The sequence below is a fragment of the Rissa tridactyla genome, chromosome 12 (assembly GCF_028500815.1).
Source record: "Rissa tridactyla isolate bRisTri1 chromosome 12, bRisTri1.patW.cur.20221130, whole genome shotgun sequence".
Lineage (NCBI taxonomy): Eukaryota > Metazoa > Chordata > Aves > Charadriiformes > Laridae > Rissa > Rissa tridactyla.
The window spans coordinates 11,520,957-11,536,584 of record NC_071477.1 but is presented as its reverse complement, the minus strand read 5'-3'; the positions used below and the strand labels follow the sequence as shown (position 1 = coordinate 11,536,584).

The window sequence follows — 15,628 nt, the reverse complement described above, 5'->3', positions numbered from 1 at the left end:
GAGGTGTTTGGGAAGGTTGGGGGGCTGCCACGGGGCATCGAGGGGCGGGGGGCGGTTGTGGATTTTAATTCAGAACTTAAAGAAATCTGCCCGAGCCGCTCGGCTCCAGGTGGTCTTGGTGGAGATGCCACGGCCAAAATATCCATAGGCTGGTATGTGGGATCGATGGGCTTGTCTGGAGGAGTTTGGGGAATAGAACGGGCCCCGGCGTTTAAGGCAAAAATGTAAGAAATGGGGCACGTCCCTCTCCTGGCAGCGGGGGAGCCGGCGGAGGTTTGGGCAGGGTGTGCAGGAGGGCACCGGGGCAGCTTTGGGGACCGCGGCGAAGGGCGAGCGGGCTTTGCTGGCTCAGCACCTCCGCCCACGCATGACAGGGGGATGCGTGTGACTCGGGCTGCCCTCAGCTTCCTTCCCTGCGCTGCCACTGCCCTGGTTTCCCAGCCCTGTCCCACGCTTGACCTGTCGCAGTCTCGCTCCCGTGACCGTGAGGTTTCGGCTGGCCCCGAGCCCACTGTGTTTGGGATAGATGGGCAGAGGAAAACCTGACTGCATGCTGCGGCGATAGCTTCCACCCGCCGGGGCTGCTCCCGGCCTTCCCAACCGTGTTTGGCAGTCTCAGCCACCAAAAATCCCAGGAAATGAGGGTAAAAGCTCACTGCTGCCTTGCCCCCTCCGCCACGGGTGAGGTCAACAAGTCCAGCCTGTCCCGAGCCACGTGCCCCCTTCCCACGCAGCATCCCCCTTCCCACGCGATGCTGTTTGTGGGCAGCGTGATGGAGTCAGGTCGGTGCTAAATCGGTCCTAAAAATGGTTCATCATGGGACACCCTTTGGCAGGAATTTGGGGGTGGAGGTGCAGCGCTGTGCCTGGGTTTCACTACTCCACCGCGCTTCCCCAACTGGTAAGGAGCATCACATGCCTCAGTTTCCCCCAGCGGTGCTTGGGAAGCTGCTGGGACAGGGAGGGTGTCCCCACTGCCATCCGAGGTTGGGGAGGCTTTACACCAAGTGTGTGCCTCAGTTTCCCCCCTCTCCCGCCCCATGCACCATGGGCAAAGCTCTTCTTTACACAGGGTAAATATAATCTAATCTCCATCAAGCACCACCGCCTCCCTCGCCCGCTCAGCCGCAGCCTCTCAGATGGTGTTTTTGAGGGTTTCCCCCCAAGACCATGGCCCAACTCAGCGCTGGTTTCCCCGTCTGAAACCAGCCCTTGCAGCTTGATGGCTTTGCGGTGCTGCTGGGCTGCAGCCGGTGCCGGTGGCAGTGGGGTTGGGGGTTGCCGTCGGGGGCTCTGGCTGCTCCTGGGGAGGAAACGTGTTCTTGGTCACTTCTACAAAAAAATCAACACGAAAAGGCTGTTGGAGTCATTCCCGGCTCAGCCAGACCCCTTCCTCGGGAAGCCTCGGTGGGGCTGAGGGGGAGCTGCCGGTGAGCACCCGGATGTGCCGTGCACGAGGGTGTCGCAGGACCGGGGCAGAGGAACGGCACGTGTGCGGCTGCAAAAGCCACCGCGACTGGGATGAGCTTCATGCTCCGATATAACGGACGGTTGAGTTTGGAAGTTTTTCCATCCGTGTGTGGATGTGCATGTACGTGTGTGTACGTACGCTGACCTGAGCTCTTCTTGGTGCTTTGGGGATGGGGACAGTCCTCGCGCTGTGGTCTGGGTGGGCTGTGCTGAAGCCACCGTGAGCCACAGGTGATGGAAAGCAGAGGAGATGCCCTTCTTCCCTTCATCCCGTTCCCGTAGGCTCCGGGAGCTCCAGCTTGGGGTGCTTATTTTGGGTAGGAAGAACCACACAAGCGAGGGTGGAGAGATGCCACGGGAGGGTGCAAGGTCCACATGCAGCTCGTCCCACGCCGCTGGCTGGCGTTGGTGGCTCGGAGCAGGTCCCAGCCATCTCTCCCATAGCCCGTCTCCATCCCCACCACCACCGCAGCGAGCGGAGCAGGGTCTGGAGGTGTGCGGAGCCCGGCTCTCCCCTCCAGGAGCGGCGGGGATAAAAGACACCAGCTCAGCGTTTTCCTTTGTTTTTCATCTGCTTGGGCTGTTTATAGCCAGCACCGTCTGGGGCTGCACCTCCCGGCCGGCTCCTCTCCCGGTGGCTCCGTCGGAGCTTGCTGAGCATCCCGCTCGCCCCAGGAGCGGCTGGGGAATCCGACACAGCTTTTTGGGTGTGGAAATGCTGTGCGGGACTGGCTGATCTTCTCCGTTTGCCCCTCAAGACCCTCCCAGGTTGCTTCTTCTGGCGCATCCTGAGCGAGTTGCTTTGTTTTGGTGGCGCAGATGGGAGTGGCTGTGGGGACCAGCACCTCCCGGGGCTCTGCCACCAGCAAAGTCCAGGCTCCATGGCCATGCCTTGGCGTGGGGTCTGACGGTGCCGAGACCAGAGCCGTGGGCTGTGCCCGCTGCTGCAGGAGCCGGTCCCGGTCCCATCCATGCCCGTGGAGGTGAAAGCGGGAGTCGAGCGCGTGTTGCTGGAGGCTGATCTTCATCAGCCATCCTTGACCCGCAGCCACCGCCTGCCCCTGTAGCATGTGTGTATTAGGGCTGGTGGCCCCACAGTTCCCCAGAGCACGCCCCACATGCCCCGGCGTCCCAAAGTAACCCGGGAAAACAAGCCGATAATCAGCATAAATTTATTGCGCGGGATCCTTCTTATTCGTTTGAAACTGTTCGGGGGTCTGCAAAGTGGGAAGTGCTGGAAATTGGAGAGGGAAGACCCTTGGCTTGTGCTTGGCTTCTCCCGTGGCAGTGAGCCCTGGCACGTGTCCTGCCGAGTCCCCGTGGCTCCTGGCCAGGAGCGGGGCGATGCCCGGCCCCACAGGGTTTGTGTTGAGGCTGCAAACACCCTCCCTGCGTTTTCCCTTTTTTTACCAGCGAGTGTTTCAGTTCCAGTTCCGTGTCAGGAGGGTTGCTGGGAGGTTTCCTGCCATGGGGGTCCTGCAGGACCCCTTTGCAGGGCCGGTGGGGCTACAGCTCCAGCCCCGGAGGGCCGGCGGAGCCCCGGGGAGCTCCTCTCCTCGCCGGACTGGATGGGCTGGTTTCTCTGACAGTGGAAATGTTTTAGTAGTGACGCCAGCGTGGCCAGGGATGGTTGTAACTTGCTCAGATCTGGAGCTTTTCTGCCTCCTTGCGTGTTCCTTGCCCCCTTCCTTCCCCTGCCCTGGGGAAGTGCCGCCTGCCTGCGCTGCCGTCCTCGCCCGGGGCTGAAATTCCTGCGGTGCCGTTGGGTGCCATCGGGTGCAGCAGCCCCTCGAGCCGGGGCACACGCAGGTGGTACCACCATTTTGGCCGAATCTGAGCCACCCATGAGTCCCGTCAGCCTCTCGCTGCCGCCTGCCCCTTCCCCAGGAGCTGGGCACGGGGCAGGCCGGGTGCTGTGCCACTGCCATCCCCGGGGAACACCCGGGACAGATGTCCGCTGCCAGAAAGCAGAAGCAAACACCATTTCCTGGAGCCGCACTGGGAGAGGCACTGCAGAAATGGGGAACAGAAATCCTTCCTCCTCCTCCTCCTCCTCGAGAGGCCAGCTCGTGTCACCGCGTCTTCGTCACCCCCTCCAGCAGGGCCGGTCCCTTATCCCGGTGCTTCACCTGGAGAAGGACGGGAACAGCATTGATGTGATGGGGCCGTGGGAAACAGGAGAATTAGGTGGCAGGCGGGGGGAGCTGAAGGACGCCAGCGTGCCCGGGGGCTGGTGTTAAAAAGGCACACTTTGAGGGGCTCTGAACCCCCGGTGCTGAGCTAGAGGGCTGGGTTGGGAAAGCATCGCCCCGTGGCTTCAGGTAGTCCCGGTGGCCAGGAGTTCCAGCTCCTAATGCCAGCCCAGCTCGACATCGGTGCTTCCCTGCCCAACATCGGTGCTTCCCAGCCCCGCGGGCACTCCTGCCCTTGGAAGCATTTTCCTTTCTGTTTCCTTCTCCTGCACTTGGCAGGAGGAGAGCGGTGCCCTCATCACCTGTCTGGGAGAAGCCGGCTTCGGGTTAAGGCAGGCCAAAGGCTTTGTGTGCCTTTGGAAAGCATTTGCTGGAGCTGGTTGGGCAATTCCTGGCTTTGGCTGGTGTCCTGGCGGGAATGCTGGAAGCACAGGCTGAGTCAGGCTGAGTGGCACCAGTAGGCATCCCTGCTCCAACCCGGAGCAGCCCCAGTAAGGTCGGGCTGAGTGGTACCCAGCCAGCTTTGAGCATCTCCTGCTGGAGATCCCACCATCTCTCCAACCCCTGTTCCTGTCCTGGCCCACCCTCCTGGTGAGGAAGCTGATTTTTCCATCTCCAATTGCCGGGATGCCCTTGCAGTGCAGAAGGGGACAGGGGATGTGCGCTGGCTGGGACGTGAGGTGCTCCCCTCTCCCCAGTGCCTCCCCAGTCCTCTATGCCTGCAACCAGCAGACTCGGGCAGGGTTTGCAGGACCCACGTGTTTGTTCTCCGCCTGTCCCAAAGCGCTTGTGCATGGATGATGGGGGACAGCAGGGGCTCCGGGAGCCTTCAGTTGACTTTCCTTTCCTCCCTGACCCCAAACACTTCCTAGCAGCACCCTGAACCTGGGGCGTCTCCTTTGGATCAGGGCAATGGGGCTGGCAGAGCTGTGGCAGCCCTCATTTTTGGGGTGCCTGGTTGCTGCATGGGGATTGAAAGGGGTGATGGGACACCACTGGCTCCCCTCGCAGCCCTTCGCAAGGGTCAGCAGCTCCCAGCACCCACGGCTCTGTGCGTGATGCTGGGAATGGTGTGCCAGGAGCTCCCACAAGCTTTGCTTGGTCAGGAAAGGTGGCTGCTGGCTCCCTCCGGAGCCCTCCACGCCACTTGGTGATGTACATTAAAAACCAGCTGCCTTGGAGGAAGCTTTGAGCATGCAAAGCTTTGCCAGCTCCCAGGGACCTGGCGTGCGGAGCTGTGGGCCAGCATTGCAGAGCTGTGGGCCAGCATTGCGGTGGGTCAGCCCAGGGGGATCTGAAGATGTGGCCCCGTCAGTACACAGCTCTGCTGCAGTTTGGTGATGGGGGTGTGACACGGCGTGGCAATGGCCACCTTCCCTTTTCTCATCTCTTGGGGGAGAAAAACGCTTAAAACCGAGCGCTCAGCTGCTTGGCACCAGCAAGCGCGACTTGCCGCGCATCCCGGGTTGCGTTATTTTGGGGAATAATATAAGGCTTGCAACCTTTTCTCACCAGCCTTAAGCAAGACGGTGCTGGTGGGAGCTCGCCATTGGGCTTCCCCTGCCCTCACCCGGCTTTGGGGTGCTGTGGGGGTATTGGGGGGCACTGCCTGCAGCGCTGTGCAGCCGCTGGTGTCGGCAGAGCCACTGCCCGTCGCCCCAACAAGCCCAAAACTGCTTGTCAAGGGGCCGGCCCCGCGGTGGTGGGGAGGGCTCGAGCTCCCTGCATGGCTCCCGGTGTGGGGGTGTTTGGTGTTTCACAGTTTCTTGGCCAGATAAACATCCAGAACCTGCTTTTTGTGCTTCTCAGGGGGTTGTTTTGGTCTTTTAAACTCCCTGTTTCGACACGTCCCTTCGGAGGCATGTTGCATTGCTCCCGACCGTGACTCTCCCCCGTGCTCGGGGTGTTGAATTTGGATGGTTGGTTTAATTATCCTTTCCCCTTTCGTGACCCACTGGCTCCTGCTCTAGCTTGGGCTGTGGAGCTTTAATTAAGGTGGTTTTCAATTTAACGGGAGTTGACAGGGTCGGATGGGAAGGGCTGGGACTTACATGTGTGGGGAGCGCGGAGCTGGGCCCCCACACAGCAGCCCTGCCGCCCTCCCCTCTCCTTCGCCAGCCGTTCCTTCCATCTGGGAGAGTTTTCCATCATCCGGGGGGAGACAGGGGAGGGCTGGGGAGCCTTTAATCAGGTGCTTTCGACATGCAGTCACTGGGTGAAGCTGGGATGGGCAGCGGGGGCACCTCCCCATGGCTTCCCTGGTCCCCGAATTGGAGCTGAGAGATGAAGTGAGCATCTCCGCATCTCTCCGTGTTTTGGGAATCAGTGCAGGTGAGAAACTGAGCGTCCTCGCAGAGGAGAAGAGCGACCCAGACGTGCCTTCGCGCCGTCAGCCAAGCAGGGAGAGGATCTGCAGCATCGAACCCTGGTTTGTGGGGCTGGGGGAGGAGCTCCCCCCTTTTTCACCAGCACCTGGGACTCATGGCAGCGGAGCTGGTCCCAGCCTGGCAGAGACGTGTCCCTGTGTTCCCACTTTGTACCGGGCAAAGCCCGATGGCATGGGACAGGGGACGGGAATTGCTTTTTCCATGGGGGACGCGGTGACCTGGTGTATTCGGGTGGCAGGAGGGGATGGTGGGCTGAGCCGGGGCAGCGAGGCTTTCCCCAAAACGCCGGGGGCTGCGCTGCCGTGTGCTGGCCCCCAGCCGTGGGAAAAGGCAAAATTTCAGTAGCATCCCCTGGGACCTCGGGGGAAACTGCTGTGTGTGTGTGTCCGGGGCTGCGTTTCCTACCAAAATCCAGGGAGGAAGCTGGGGGCGACGCAGGGAGGGGGACGGGGTGCTGGGGCTGTTCGGGTACCACCCTCGCAGTGGTTTTGGCAGCGCCGATGGAGCAGCAATTCATCACCCCTGCCCTGGTGGCCGCTGTCTCACTGTGATGCTGCCATGATGGTGGGGACAGCACTGCCACCTCCTCGTGCTGCCTGCTCAGGGGGACGGTGAGATGCCCTTTGGCTCCAGCCTGGGATCTGTTTTTACCGGCACACCTCGTGGGTGGCTTCTGTTTGTCCTGCGTGGATGTGCCGGAGGGGGGGGGTCGGTTGTGTGCAAAGGGGGATGGAGCGGGTTGGGGTGGGTTTGGGATCGCCGCTCTCTGCTCCTTCCCATCCCCGCTGCCTGCTGCGGTGGGCTGGGCGCTGCGAGGCTGCTTTGTCTCGCCCGCCGTCCTGCACGCTTCATTTTTCAGTCTGGCCTGAGACAGGGGCCATTACGAATCTCGGCGGGGCTTTGCGAGGCGGGGATGCTGCTCGGCTCGCTCCGGCGGCCGCTGGGTGCTGGTGCCCCCGGCCCCTCGCCCACCTCTCCCCCAGCACCCGCCCGCCCGCGGTGCCACTCGGCACCCCCCCGGCTCCTCAGCAGCCCCAAGGACGAAGCCTGTTTTGCCGGAGATGTCTCTCCTCCCCAAGGCTCCGTGTCTGGTGTTGGGCCCCAGCCTGGCGCGGCATTTCCCAAGGTTTCTGCTTCTGCCTCGTCGCCGTGCTGCGAGTGTTTTGTCTGCTCCCAATCAGTGTCTTTTGTTAGTGTCTTTGAAAAGAAGATAAGATCGCTCCCCCCTCCGCAGCCAGCCCCGCTATCAGCCTGGCGCTACCACGGCCATTCCATCCTTGAGCGGTCTGGGCGCCGTGGAAAACAGCCGGAGCGGGACTTTGCCAGGGAGCAGCGGTTCCCCTTGCTGCTGTCTTTCCGAGAGCATCTCTGCCGTGGGGAGGTAGGGCAGAGGATCGAGCCTTTTCCTGCATCTCGACTTGGCAGTTAATATTTTTTTGGCGGGGACAGGCGGGGTTGAGAATCCCTGGTGCCGTGGGTGTCGGAGGAGCGGGGATGCTGGGCAGGGCAGGCGGCATTTCCAGCGCCGGCGGGGGAGGCCGCCGTCTCGCGTGCCGTGATCTGATGCGAGCTGAGTTGTGCAGCTGAGTGTGCTTCATTTTTAATTGCTTTTGGAGAGGGGAGGGTGGGGGTGGCTTCTTGCTGCAGCCTTTGCCCCGGGCAGGCTGTGCGGCTGGGCTCAGCCCCGGCACCCTCCCCTCCGCCTGCCGCTCAGCCCGGCCACGGCTTGGGGGGGGTCTGGGGAGGGCCAGGGAGACCCCCGAACGCAGAACCCGGCAGTACGTGGGGATGGCAGTGCTGGAGGGTGCCTGAGCCCAGCGTGGCGGCGATGTGCTGGCTGGGATGGTGGCCCTGTGACAGAGCGGCCAGCAGGGCTGTGCCAAGCTGCTGCCGGAGCAGCTGCTTTCAGCCACCAAATGCCCGAACCTGAGACCATGAGGGATGCAAGTGCATCCATCCGCCTGACAGCCGCGCGGGGACACGTCCCTTCCGCGTCGGAGGGGACCTTCCACCTTGCCACTCTGGCGTGTGGCTGACCCCAGGCTAAGGCATGTTTTGGGTTTCCCCGGTGGCTTTTTTGGTCCTATTTTGTCTAAATACGGCCACGGCCTCACTCAGCCCGGGTGGCACAGCGTGCGCGGGCGGCGGGGACACGGGCACCACGTGCGTACGCAGCGCAGCCTTATTTGTATGTGCTGCAGCCCGGAGTTGAGACTGCAGCTTCCCCCACCTTCCATCCCGCTGTGCAATTATTGCTAGCGAATATTAGTCAAGTACAAATTACAAACCATTCAGAGTCTTAAAGAGCTGTCAATCAGCTGCTGCTTGTTATCCTAATCAAACGCACTAAAAATAGTGACAAAAACTTATTAGCAAGGGGAAAAGGGAGGCCATCAAAATAAACCCGTGGGGTGGCACATCCTCTGCCTGGCAGCCAGAGGGACACAGAGCGGCCGCCCAGTGTCGCACTGACCCCACTGGAGTTTGCTGGGTGGCTTCCACCATCACTCCGTGGTGTGTGCAATGTGCATGGTGGTGCCGTGGTGGGGCGGCGTGCCGTAATTTGGGTAATGCAGAGGCCGGGTGGATCGGGGCAGCTGGGGCAGGGGAGGCTGTGATGGCAGCCAGCGGTGCTGAGGGAGCAGCTCCTCCACTGCTGTCTCTGCGCAAGCCCCCATCTCGCTGTGCCTTGGTAGCCGAGGGCATAAAGGCAGGAGGCTGCGGCTGATCTGGCTTCCAGGCTTGTTCCCAGCAGGGTTAGATGGCAGGGCGGCAAAAACCTGCCCGCCCTATCCCCATCCATCTGTGAGGGTGGTGAGGCACTGGAACAGGTTGCCCAGAGAAGCTGTGGCTGCCCCATCCCTGGAGGTGTTCAAGGCCAGGCTGGAGGGGACTTTGAGCAACCTGGTCTGGTGGGAGGTGTCCCTGCCCAGGGTAAGGGGTGGAACGAGGTGATCTTTAAGGTCCCTTCCAACCCAAACCCTTCTATGATTCTGTGTTCCCCCTGGATGAGACACGAAACCTGGGCTCCAGCCGGGACAGGAGCCTGTTGGGATGCTGCTCAGGGCCATGAAGCTGGGGGTGCCAGGGCGGGAGCTGAGTCCCCTCCATGCCAGGCAAGCAGTAGCCCCTTGGGAGCAGCTGAAGCCTCTGCCCAGCACTGGGCGACCAGTGCTGGCTGGAGAGAGATTCCCCTTTTGGTAGGAGAGGGGGGAAAAGGGGCATTTCCTGCAGGATCTGGGGGCTGGGAGGGGGTGGCAGAGCCAGGCGAGTGACTGCCCCAGCTCTATGGGACCCAAAGCTCTGCCCTGAGCCACTGCTGCTGAGAAGCGTCCCTGTATCATGCACACTTGCAGCAGGAAACCGTCCCTTTGGAAAGATTTGGCTAAAACCTGCTTTTCTGGCTGAGTCAGGGCTTGGGCAGCACGAGGTGCTCCCAGACCCTGTGCGTGGTTCATGCTGTAGCACATCTGTGCCGTTGGGGATGGAGAAGGCAACTCGCATCCCTGGGGACAAGGTCCCTGGTTGGTGGCCAACCTTCTCTGCCACCAGTCCTGGCTCTCTGGAGACAGAGCGGTGGAGCTGGGAATGCTGGTATGTCCGGAGGAACCGTCTCCGTTTCTCCCCTGAAAATCCCTCGGCGGGCTGGGGGTGCCTGTGCTCCCCTCTCACCCTGCGACATCGCTCGGGGCGGCTCCAGCCGCCTCCTCTCCCATCCCTGGGGGGGTTTGATGAAGTGGAGCAGAGAATTGTCCCCTCTTCACACATGAGAGATCAGAGCGAGCGGGTGCGAGCTGCCGGCCCCGTGCTGGAGGGATGGCGAGGAGGAGGAGGAGGAACACAGCGGCAGCCCTGGGCGCCGGACCGTGGCGCGGGCGGGAGAGGGCGGCGGGGTGTGGGGATGGCGGCGGGTGCCGCGGGTGCTGACGTCCCCTCTGTCTCGCAGGCTGCGGCGGGAGCTGAGCTGACTTCGCCAGTGGCTGGAGCCAGAACGTGCTGGTAAGGCATCTCCGACAGCCCGGGGAGGGGGGGGCCAGGCTGCTTTGCTGAATGAACCCACCCGGGAGAAGGGAAAACCTCCCAGCCCCCTGATCTCGGGTACCGGGTGCTCTGGAACAGCCGGATTTGGCCCTTGAGCATCTGGGGGGTGGGTAGGGTGCTGGGAGCAAGAGCAAAAGGCAGAGCCCTCGCTTCGTCCTTCCCACCCCCTGGCGCTCCCCACAAGAGCTGAGGCCTCGCAACTTGGCACCGCAGTGGTTTGCGATACGCTGCCGGCGCTGACCCCCCCGGGAGCGGAAAGCAGGGGAGTTCCTGCAGGCTGCGACGTGCCCGGGGTGCTAATCCCCGCCGCAGGAAAGCTGCCGCCTCGCATCAGTCAGAGGCGAGCACCGGGAATGCTGGCCATGCTCCAGCCTGCCGCTGCCGCCGCCCCCGTGCAAACCTTGGGAAGGGAAGCCCTGCCGAAAGCCAAGGCACCGGCCAGGACGGGGAGCAGTGCTGGGCCCCCCCCATCCCAGCGCTGTCGGCTGCGAGAAGCATGGGAGCAGGGAAATACGCTGCCGAGCTGTGTATGGCTGGATGTTGGTGTCTCTGAGCGTCCCTGCAGCCTGTTACACGTAGAAATACCGTGCGTTAGACATAAATACAGCACAGCTGCTGGCAGGGGTTTTTTTTTGCAATCTGGCCGCTGTGATGCTGTCCCACAGCTCCCAGTGACGCCGCTGGGGTGTGCTGGGAGCCAGGCGGTGCATTCACCCACTTCCTTCTCTGCCCCTCGGCCCTGGGGGGGTTTTGTCGCCGGCTCTGCCGGAGGCAGGGGGGTCTCTCCCCATGGCGTGTGGGCCCTTTTTCCCCCCCAGGACCTGAGTGCACAGCACATTCCTGCCATCGTTAATAACTTCTCTGCGGGGCTCTTGCACAACCCCCTGCATCCTCCCAGGGCAATCTGCACCCTTTCCTCACTGGTGGCTGCAGGGGGTTTCTTGGGACCCCCTGCCCTCCCTGGGGGCAGGTGGGGAATGTCATCCCGGGGGCGGCCGGGGGGCTAAAGCCACACAGTCACGTTGGCTGAGTTACCTGTGACTCGGAGTGGGGATGGTGCAAGGGTGCCAGTACCTCTGGGCACATTTTGGGGTTGCCAGATGACGTTTTGCACTAGCCCAGTCAAAATTGGTGCGCGCTGGTGTGTAGGTGCAAAGCTGTTTGCAACAGGAGAGCTCGGAGCGGGGCTTGCTCCTCTGCGGCCCATTCCCCAGAGGACCACGGGCTTGTGCCTCCTCCTCCTCCTCTTCCTCCTCCTCTCCCATCTTCGGCTGCTGCAGCTCAGGTCCCAGCGAGCAGCACAGACCCAGCAAAGCCCTTGCCGAGGAGGGTTAGCCCTCAGGCGTGAGCTGGGAGCTTGTGATGTGTGTTTTGAGAGCTCTCCCTCCCCAAAACCGCTGCGCAAGGAGGGATGAACTCATGGTCCCCAGGGTCCCCATCCAGGACACGCCTGGAGGATGCATGTCCTGTCCCTGCAGGCTGACGGCTGGGAAGGCGAGGGCTGCTTTGGGGACATTGGGGAAGTGCCTGGGGGGGGACCCAACCTGCCCTGTCTGTGCTCTGCTCCTGGCTAATCTCCGGGCATAGTGACTATTTTATACTCCGTTTTTTCTCAGCGCGCTGATAAATCAGTTGCTGACCCAGGTTAGCCAGGCTGGCAGCCCCGCAGGGTGCACTCAGGGGACACTTGTGTCCCCAAAGTGCTGCTAAATCCGCCGCCCCGGCCGGGGTGTTTTCCTGCCTGGGGAAGTGCTGCTTCCAGGGGAAACTCTGAGCGGCTGCGCCCCTTGCTCATGGTCGCGTGGGCAGTCACAAGCCGGGCGGTCACAGCCCCGCCATACCCCTGCTTTCCTCCCCACGCTGCCGCTGCCATCCCGGGAATACCAGCGGGTGCCGGAGCCCTGGGCAGAGGTGAGCAAAGGGCTGGCGGGGGAACGGGGAGGTTTGCTTTCCTTAGCGGTGGGGGCTTTTTCTCCTCTTTCTTAAGGTCCTGCTTTCCTCCCACAGTTCTGCTTTAGCATCTTCTGCACCCGGGGTTTAAAAGTCCATTTATTTACGGGACAGACCCCCTTCCCTTTGCCGCGGGCTCTGCCTCTGGGTTGCTGTTGGTGATGATTTGTGAGTGCAAAGCTTAGATTTGACCTTCCTTTGCTCCGAGGCCCCCAAAGCCTGGCACAGATCTGCGTGGGCCGAGCCCCGTGGCAGATAAAGGCATCGCTCCCTCCTCATGGTCTGCACCTGTAGGAGGAGGGACGGCTCCGCTCCCTGCCGGAATGGCTGCCACAGCTGTACACAGCCCAAAAAATCAGTTTATTCCAGCTCCCAAGCCCTGGCAGGGTCTGATCCCACCAGCGCGGTTGCAGCTGAAGCAAACCTGCGTGGAAGCGGGACAGGGGATGCTGCCGGTCATCCGTGCGATTTGGGAGCTGGAAAAACAGTAGGTGGAAGTTGGGTCTTTTGGAAAATAAACCCCCATGGTCAGGCAGAGCCCTTGCCGTGGGGAGGGGAGCTGGGAGGGGAGCAGGGCTTGTGCCAGGCACCCCTAAACGGGAGGCGGTGGGCTCTGCCCCACCGACGTCGGGGCTGTGGGGGCTGCTGGAGCTGCCCCGTGGCTCTGACCCGGCTCGGGGGGGCTCGGCCCGAGCTTCTCTCGGAAGCCGGGATAGAAAAAACATCTGTTGGGTGAGGCTGAGCCCTCGGCAAAGCCTCACAGGAGGCTGCATCCAGCTCCTTGCCCCGCAGGCAGCGGCTGCCTCCTCTGCTCCTTCCCTGCTTGTTTGTTCTTATCAGAGATACTCTCCTCCCTGGTTGTCTCCACCTCCCTTTTCCCTCCTGCCATGGGTGATCTAGCATATTTCCTTCCATAGCTTCAGGACACTGCTGGGTATCCTGCCATCTTTGGAGACTGCAAATAATTCCCTTCCTTCATTTATATCATTACCTTGAAGGTATTTATAGAGCGTGATCTTGAGTGGAAAGGAAGGCATGACTATATATAAAGCTGAGATCCCTTGGTCCTTAGCTGCTAACAGCCTGAAACTGCTCCTGATTTAAACTTTTATCCCGTTTGCTGCACATTTTGGACTTCACAGGAACATCCCGAGTGTTTAAATCCCCACCCTGAGCAAGCAGAGTGATGCAGCTATGGTTTCTCCAAACTTCTGCCGTCTGAGTAATCCAAACTCGTGAATATTTGGATCTTGTCTTGTCGTGTCCGTGCCCTGGTAGAAGCCCTCGCGTTGGGAGGAAATGTGGCTGTATGGGATGCTGAGCTACACCCCACGGCAGGTTCCTGGCCCTGGAGCATCCGCAGTCGCCTTCCCAAGTACTGGTCCAGGCTCCGCGCTCGGCATCCTCGCTCCCACGGCTGAGCGTGCTTCCCTCCGCTCCCAAAGCTCCCTGGCAGCTCCACTCCCGGCGTCGCGCTGGCTGCTGCGGCCACGCGGGAGGTGGCTCGGCTTTAATGAGGGGCGATGCTGTCCCAGGGCAAGGGCAGGATGGCCAGACTTTCCGGCAGCTGATGCTTGAACAGACTCCAGAAGTTGTTTCGTTTCCTAGTGGGCAGGCGTCTGTCGCACAAGCCCTGGAAGGCAGCTTAATAATAATAATAATGATGATAATAATAATAACAATAACAAAAGAAGCCCTATGCATGTGTGTCTGTCTCCTGCAGCCCGGGACCATGGGGAGCAGCAAGAGCAAGCCCAAAGACCCCAGCCAGCGCCGGCGCAGCCTGGAGCCCACCGATAACACCCACCACGGGGGCTACCCGGCCTCGCAGACACCCAGCAAGGCGGCCGCTCCCGATGCCCATCGCACCCCCAGCCGCTCCTTCGGGACCATGGCTGCCGAGTCCAAGCTCTTTGGAGGCTTCAACACCTCCGACACGGTCACCTCGCCGCAGCGTGCCGGGGCGCTGGCTGGTCGGTGTGGGCTGGGGCTTGGTGGGGCAGGGGGGGTTCGTCAGTTGGGTCTTGGTGGGTTTGGTTCCAGCTCCTTCTTGTGATGATGGTGTCTCCTGCTTTTGAGGGACTCAGCTGGAGCTGGAAAACAGTAGGTGGAGGTTGGGTCTTTTGGAAAATAAGGCGCCATGGTCAGGCAAAGCCCTCGCCATGGGGAAGGGAGCTGGGAGGGGAGCAGAGCTTGTGCCAGGCACCCCTAAACGGGAGGTGGTGGGAGGATGGTGGGAGAGGAGGGCCCCTGGTGAGGGGCACCCAGCGCCGTGCCATGGCAGCACTGGTGGCTGTGCCCGTCCTGAGTGGTCTCTGTCGCAGGTGGAGTCACCACCTTCGTAGCCCTCTACGACTATGAGTCTCGGACCGAAACAGACTTGTCCTTCAAGAAGGGAGAGCGCCTGCAGATCGTCAACAACACGTGAGTGTCCCTGTCCCTGCAGCCAAGCCCACGTGGGTGAGCTGCCACCTTCCTCCCTCCCGCGGAGCCCCCGAGCCCGGCCCCGGCAGGGCCAGCTCTCCCCGGGGACGGGTGCTCAAAGAGGAATGTGCCAAAACTCACATGGACGCAATGACTTGTCTGAGGACATCAGTGCTGGAGACAATCATTTGCCTTCTCCCGCGTCCTCCTGGCCCTGTTGCTGGTCACCATTGCCTTGCAGCCTTGTCACCAAGCCACCTCTGCTTGCTGGCCAGTCCATGCCCTCCAGTGCAGGGCTGTGTCCCCGCCGGTCTCCTGTCGCCATGAGCCTCAGCTCCCTCTCGTTTGCCTGGACACACCTCCTCAACTTCACGGGTGCTTTCCCCTGGGCTTGCACGGTGTCTCTGATCTCAGCTTCTCTCTTGACTCTTTTTTTCTCTCCTCTGTGCCACGCTGTCGTTTAGGAGAAAAGTGGACGTCAGGTGTGTATGGCAGATTTTTACTACTATTATTATTATTAACAATCTTACCCGATAAAAGCCTGTCTGCTGCCCACACTAGGGCAAGGTTGGGTGGAGCGGGGGCTGGGAAGAGATGGTTGCTCGATGTTTTTGTGGTCGGTTGGGTTTGTCCTCCTGTTCAACGGGGGCAGAGCAGGGAGCCCCTTCCCGTGCTGGGGAGCTGCTCCATCCAGAGCTGTGTCTGCACCCAGGAGCTCTGAACCTGGCCCGCTTTCCTTGTCTGCACCTGCCACCCCTCTGCAGTCCCTTTTCAGTTGTCTGTCTTCTCCCTCCTGGCCTTTTTTGCATTGATTGTTGCATTTTTTAATTTTATTTTTATATTTTTTGTGAGTGGCTCAGGGTGCTTAAGCACTTCCTTTAGGAGCCTGCCTCCCGCGTGTTTGCTCTCCATCCTGGTCGTAGCAGCACCCCCATGGCTTGCTGCGTAGAGGAGGGCAGTGTGACCAGCTGGAAAATGCTACTGAACATGGTCCTGTATTAAACCCACGTGTGGTCTGTGCTGGCACGCATGGTCTGCGGCATCCTTCGGCTGTCCCCAGCGCTGCCATGAGGTCCCCGGGGTCCGCAGCTCCCGCTGGCCCCTCCGCTGCTGCCTCCAACCTGGGCACCCAAAACAGCTTTGCAAAGTCAAAGGGTGGAACGA

General features: G+C 61.3%; 1 protein-coding gene across 2 annotated transcripts in view; it reads left to right on the top strand.

Annotated features, from left to right (window-relative positions):
* SRC (SRC proto-oncogene, non-receptor tyrosine kinase) overlaps window positions 1-15,628 on the top strand; it is a 30,260-nt gene that overhangs the window by 4,123 nt on the left and 10,509 nt on the right. The window contains exons 1-4 of one of the 2 annotated variants that reach the window (XM_054218608.1): window positions 6,074-6,090; window positions 9,996-10,048; window positions 13,764-14,013; window positions 14,365-14,464. In XM_054218608.1, the coding sequence (XP_054074583.1) occupies window positions 13,773-14,013; window positions 14,365-14,464 (341 nt within the window). In that variant the 5' untranslated portion in view covers window positions 6,074-6,090; window positions 9,996-10,048; window positions 13,764-13,772. Of the gene's footprint in view, window positions 1-6,073; window positions 6,091-9,995; window positions 10,049-13,763; window positions 14,014-14,364; window positions 14,465-15,628 lie in introns of those variants that run through there. The other variant, XM_054218607.1, reaches the window with a different exon arrangement.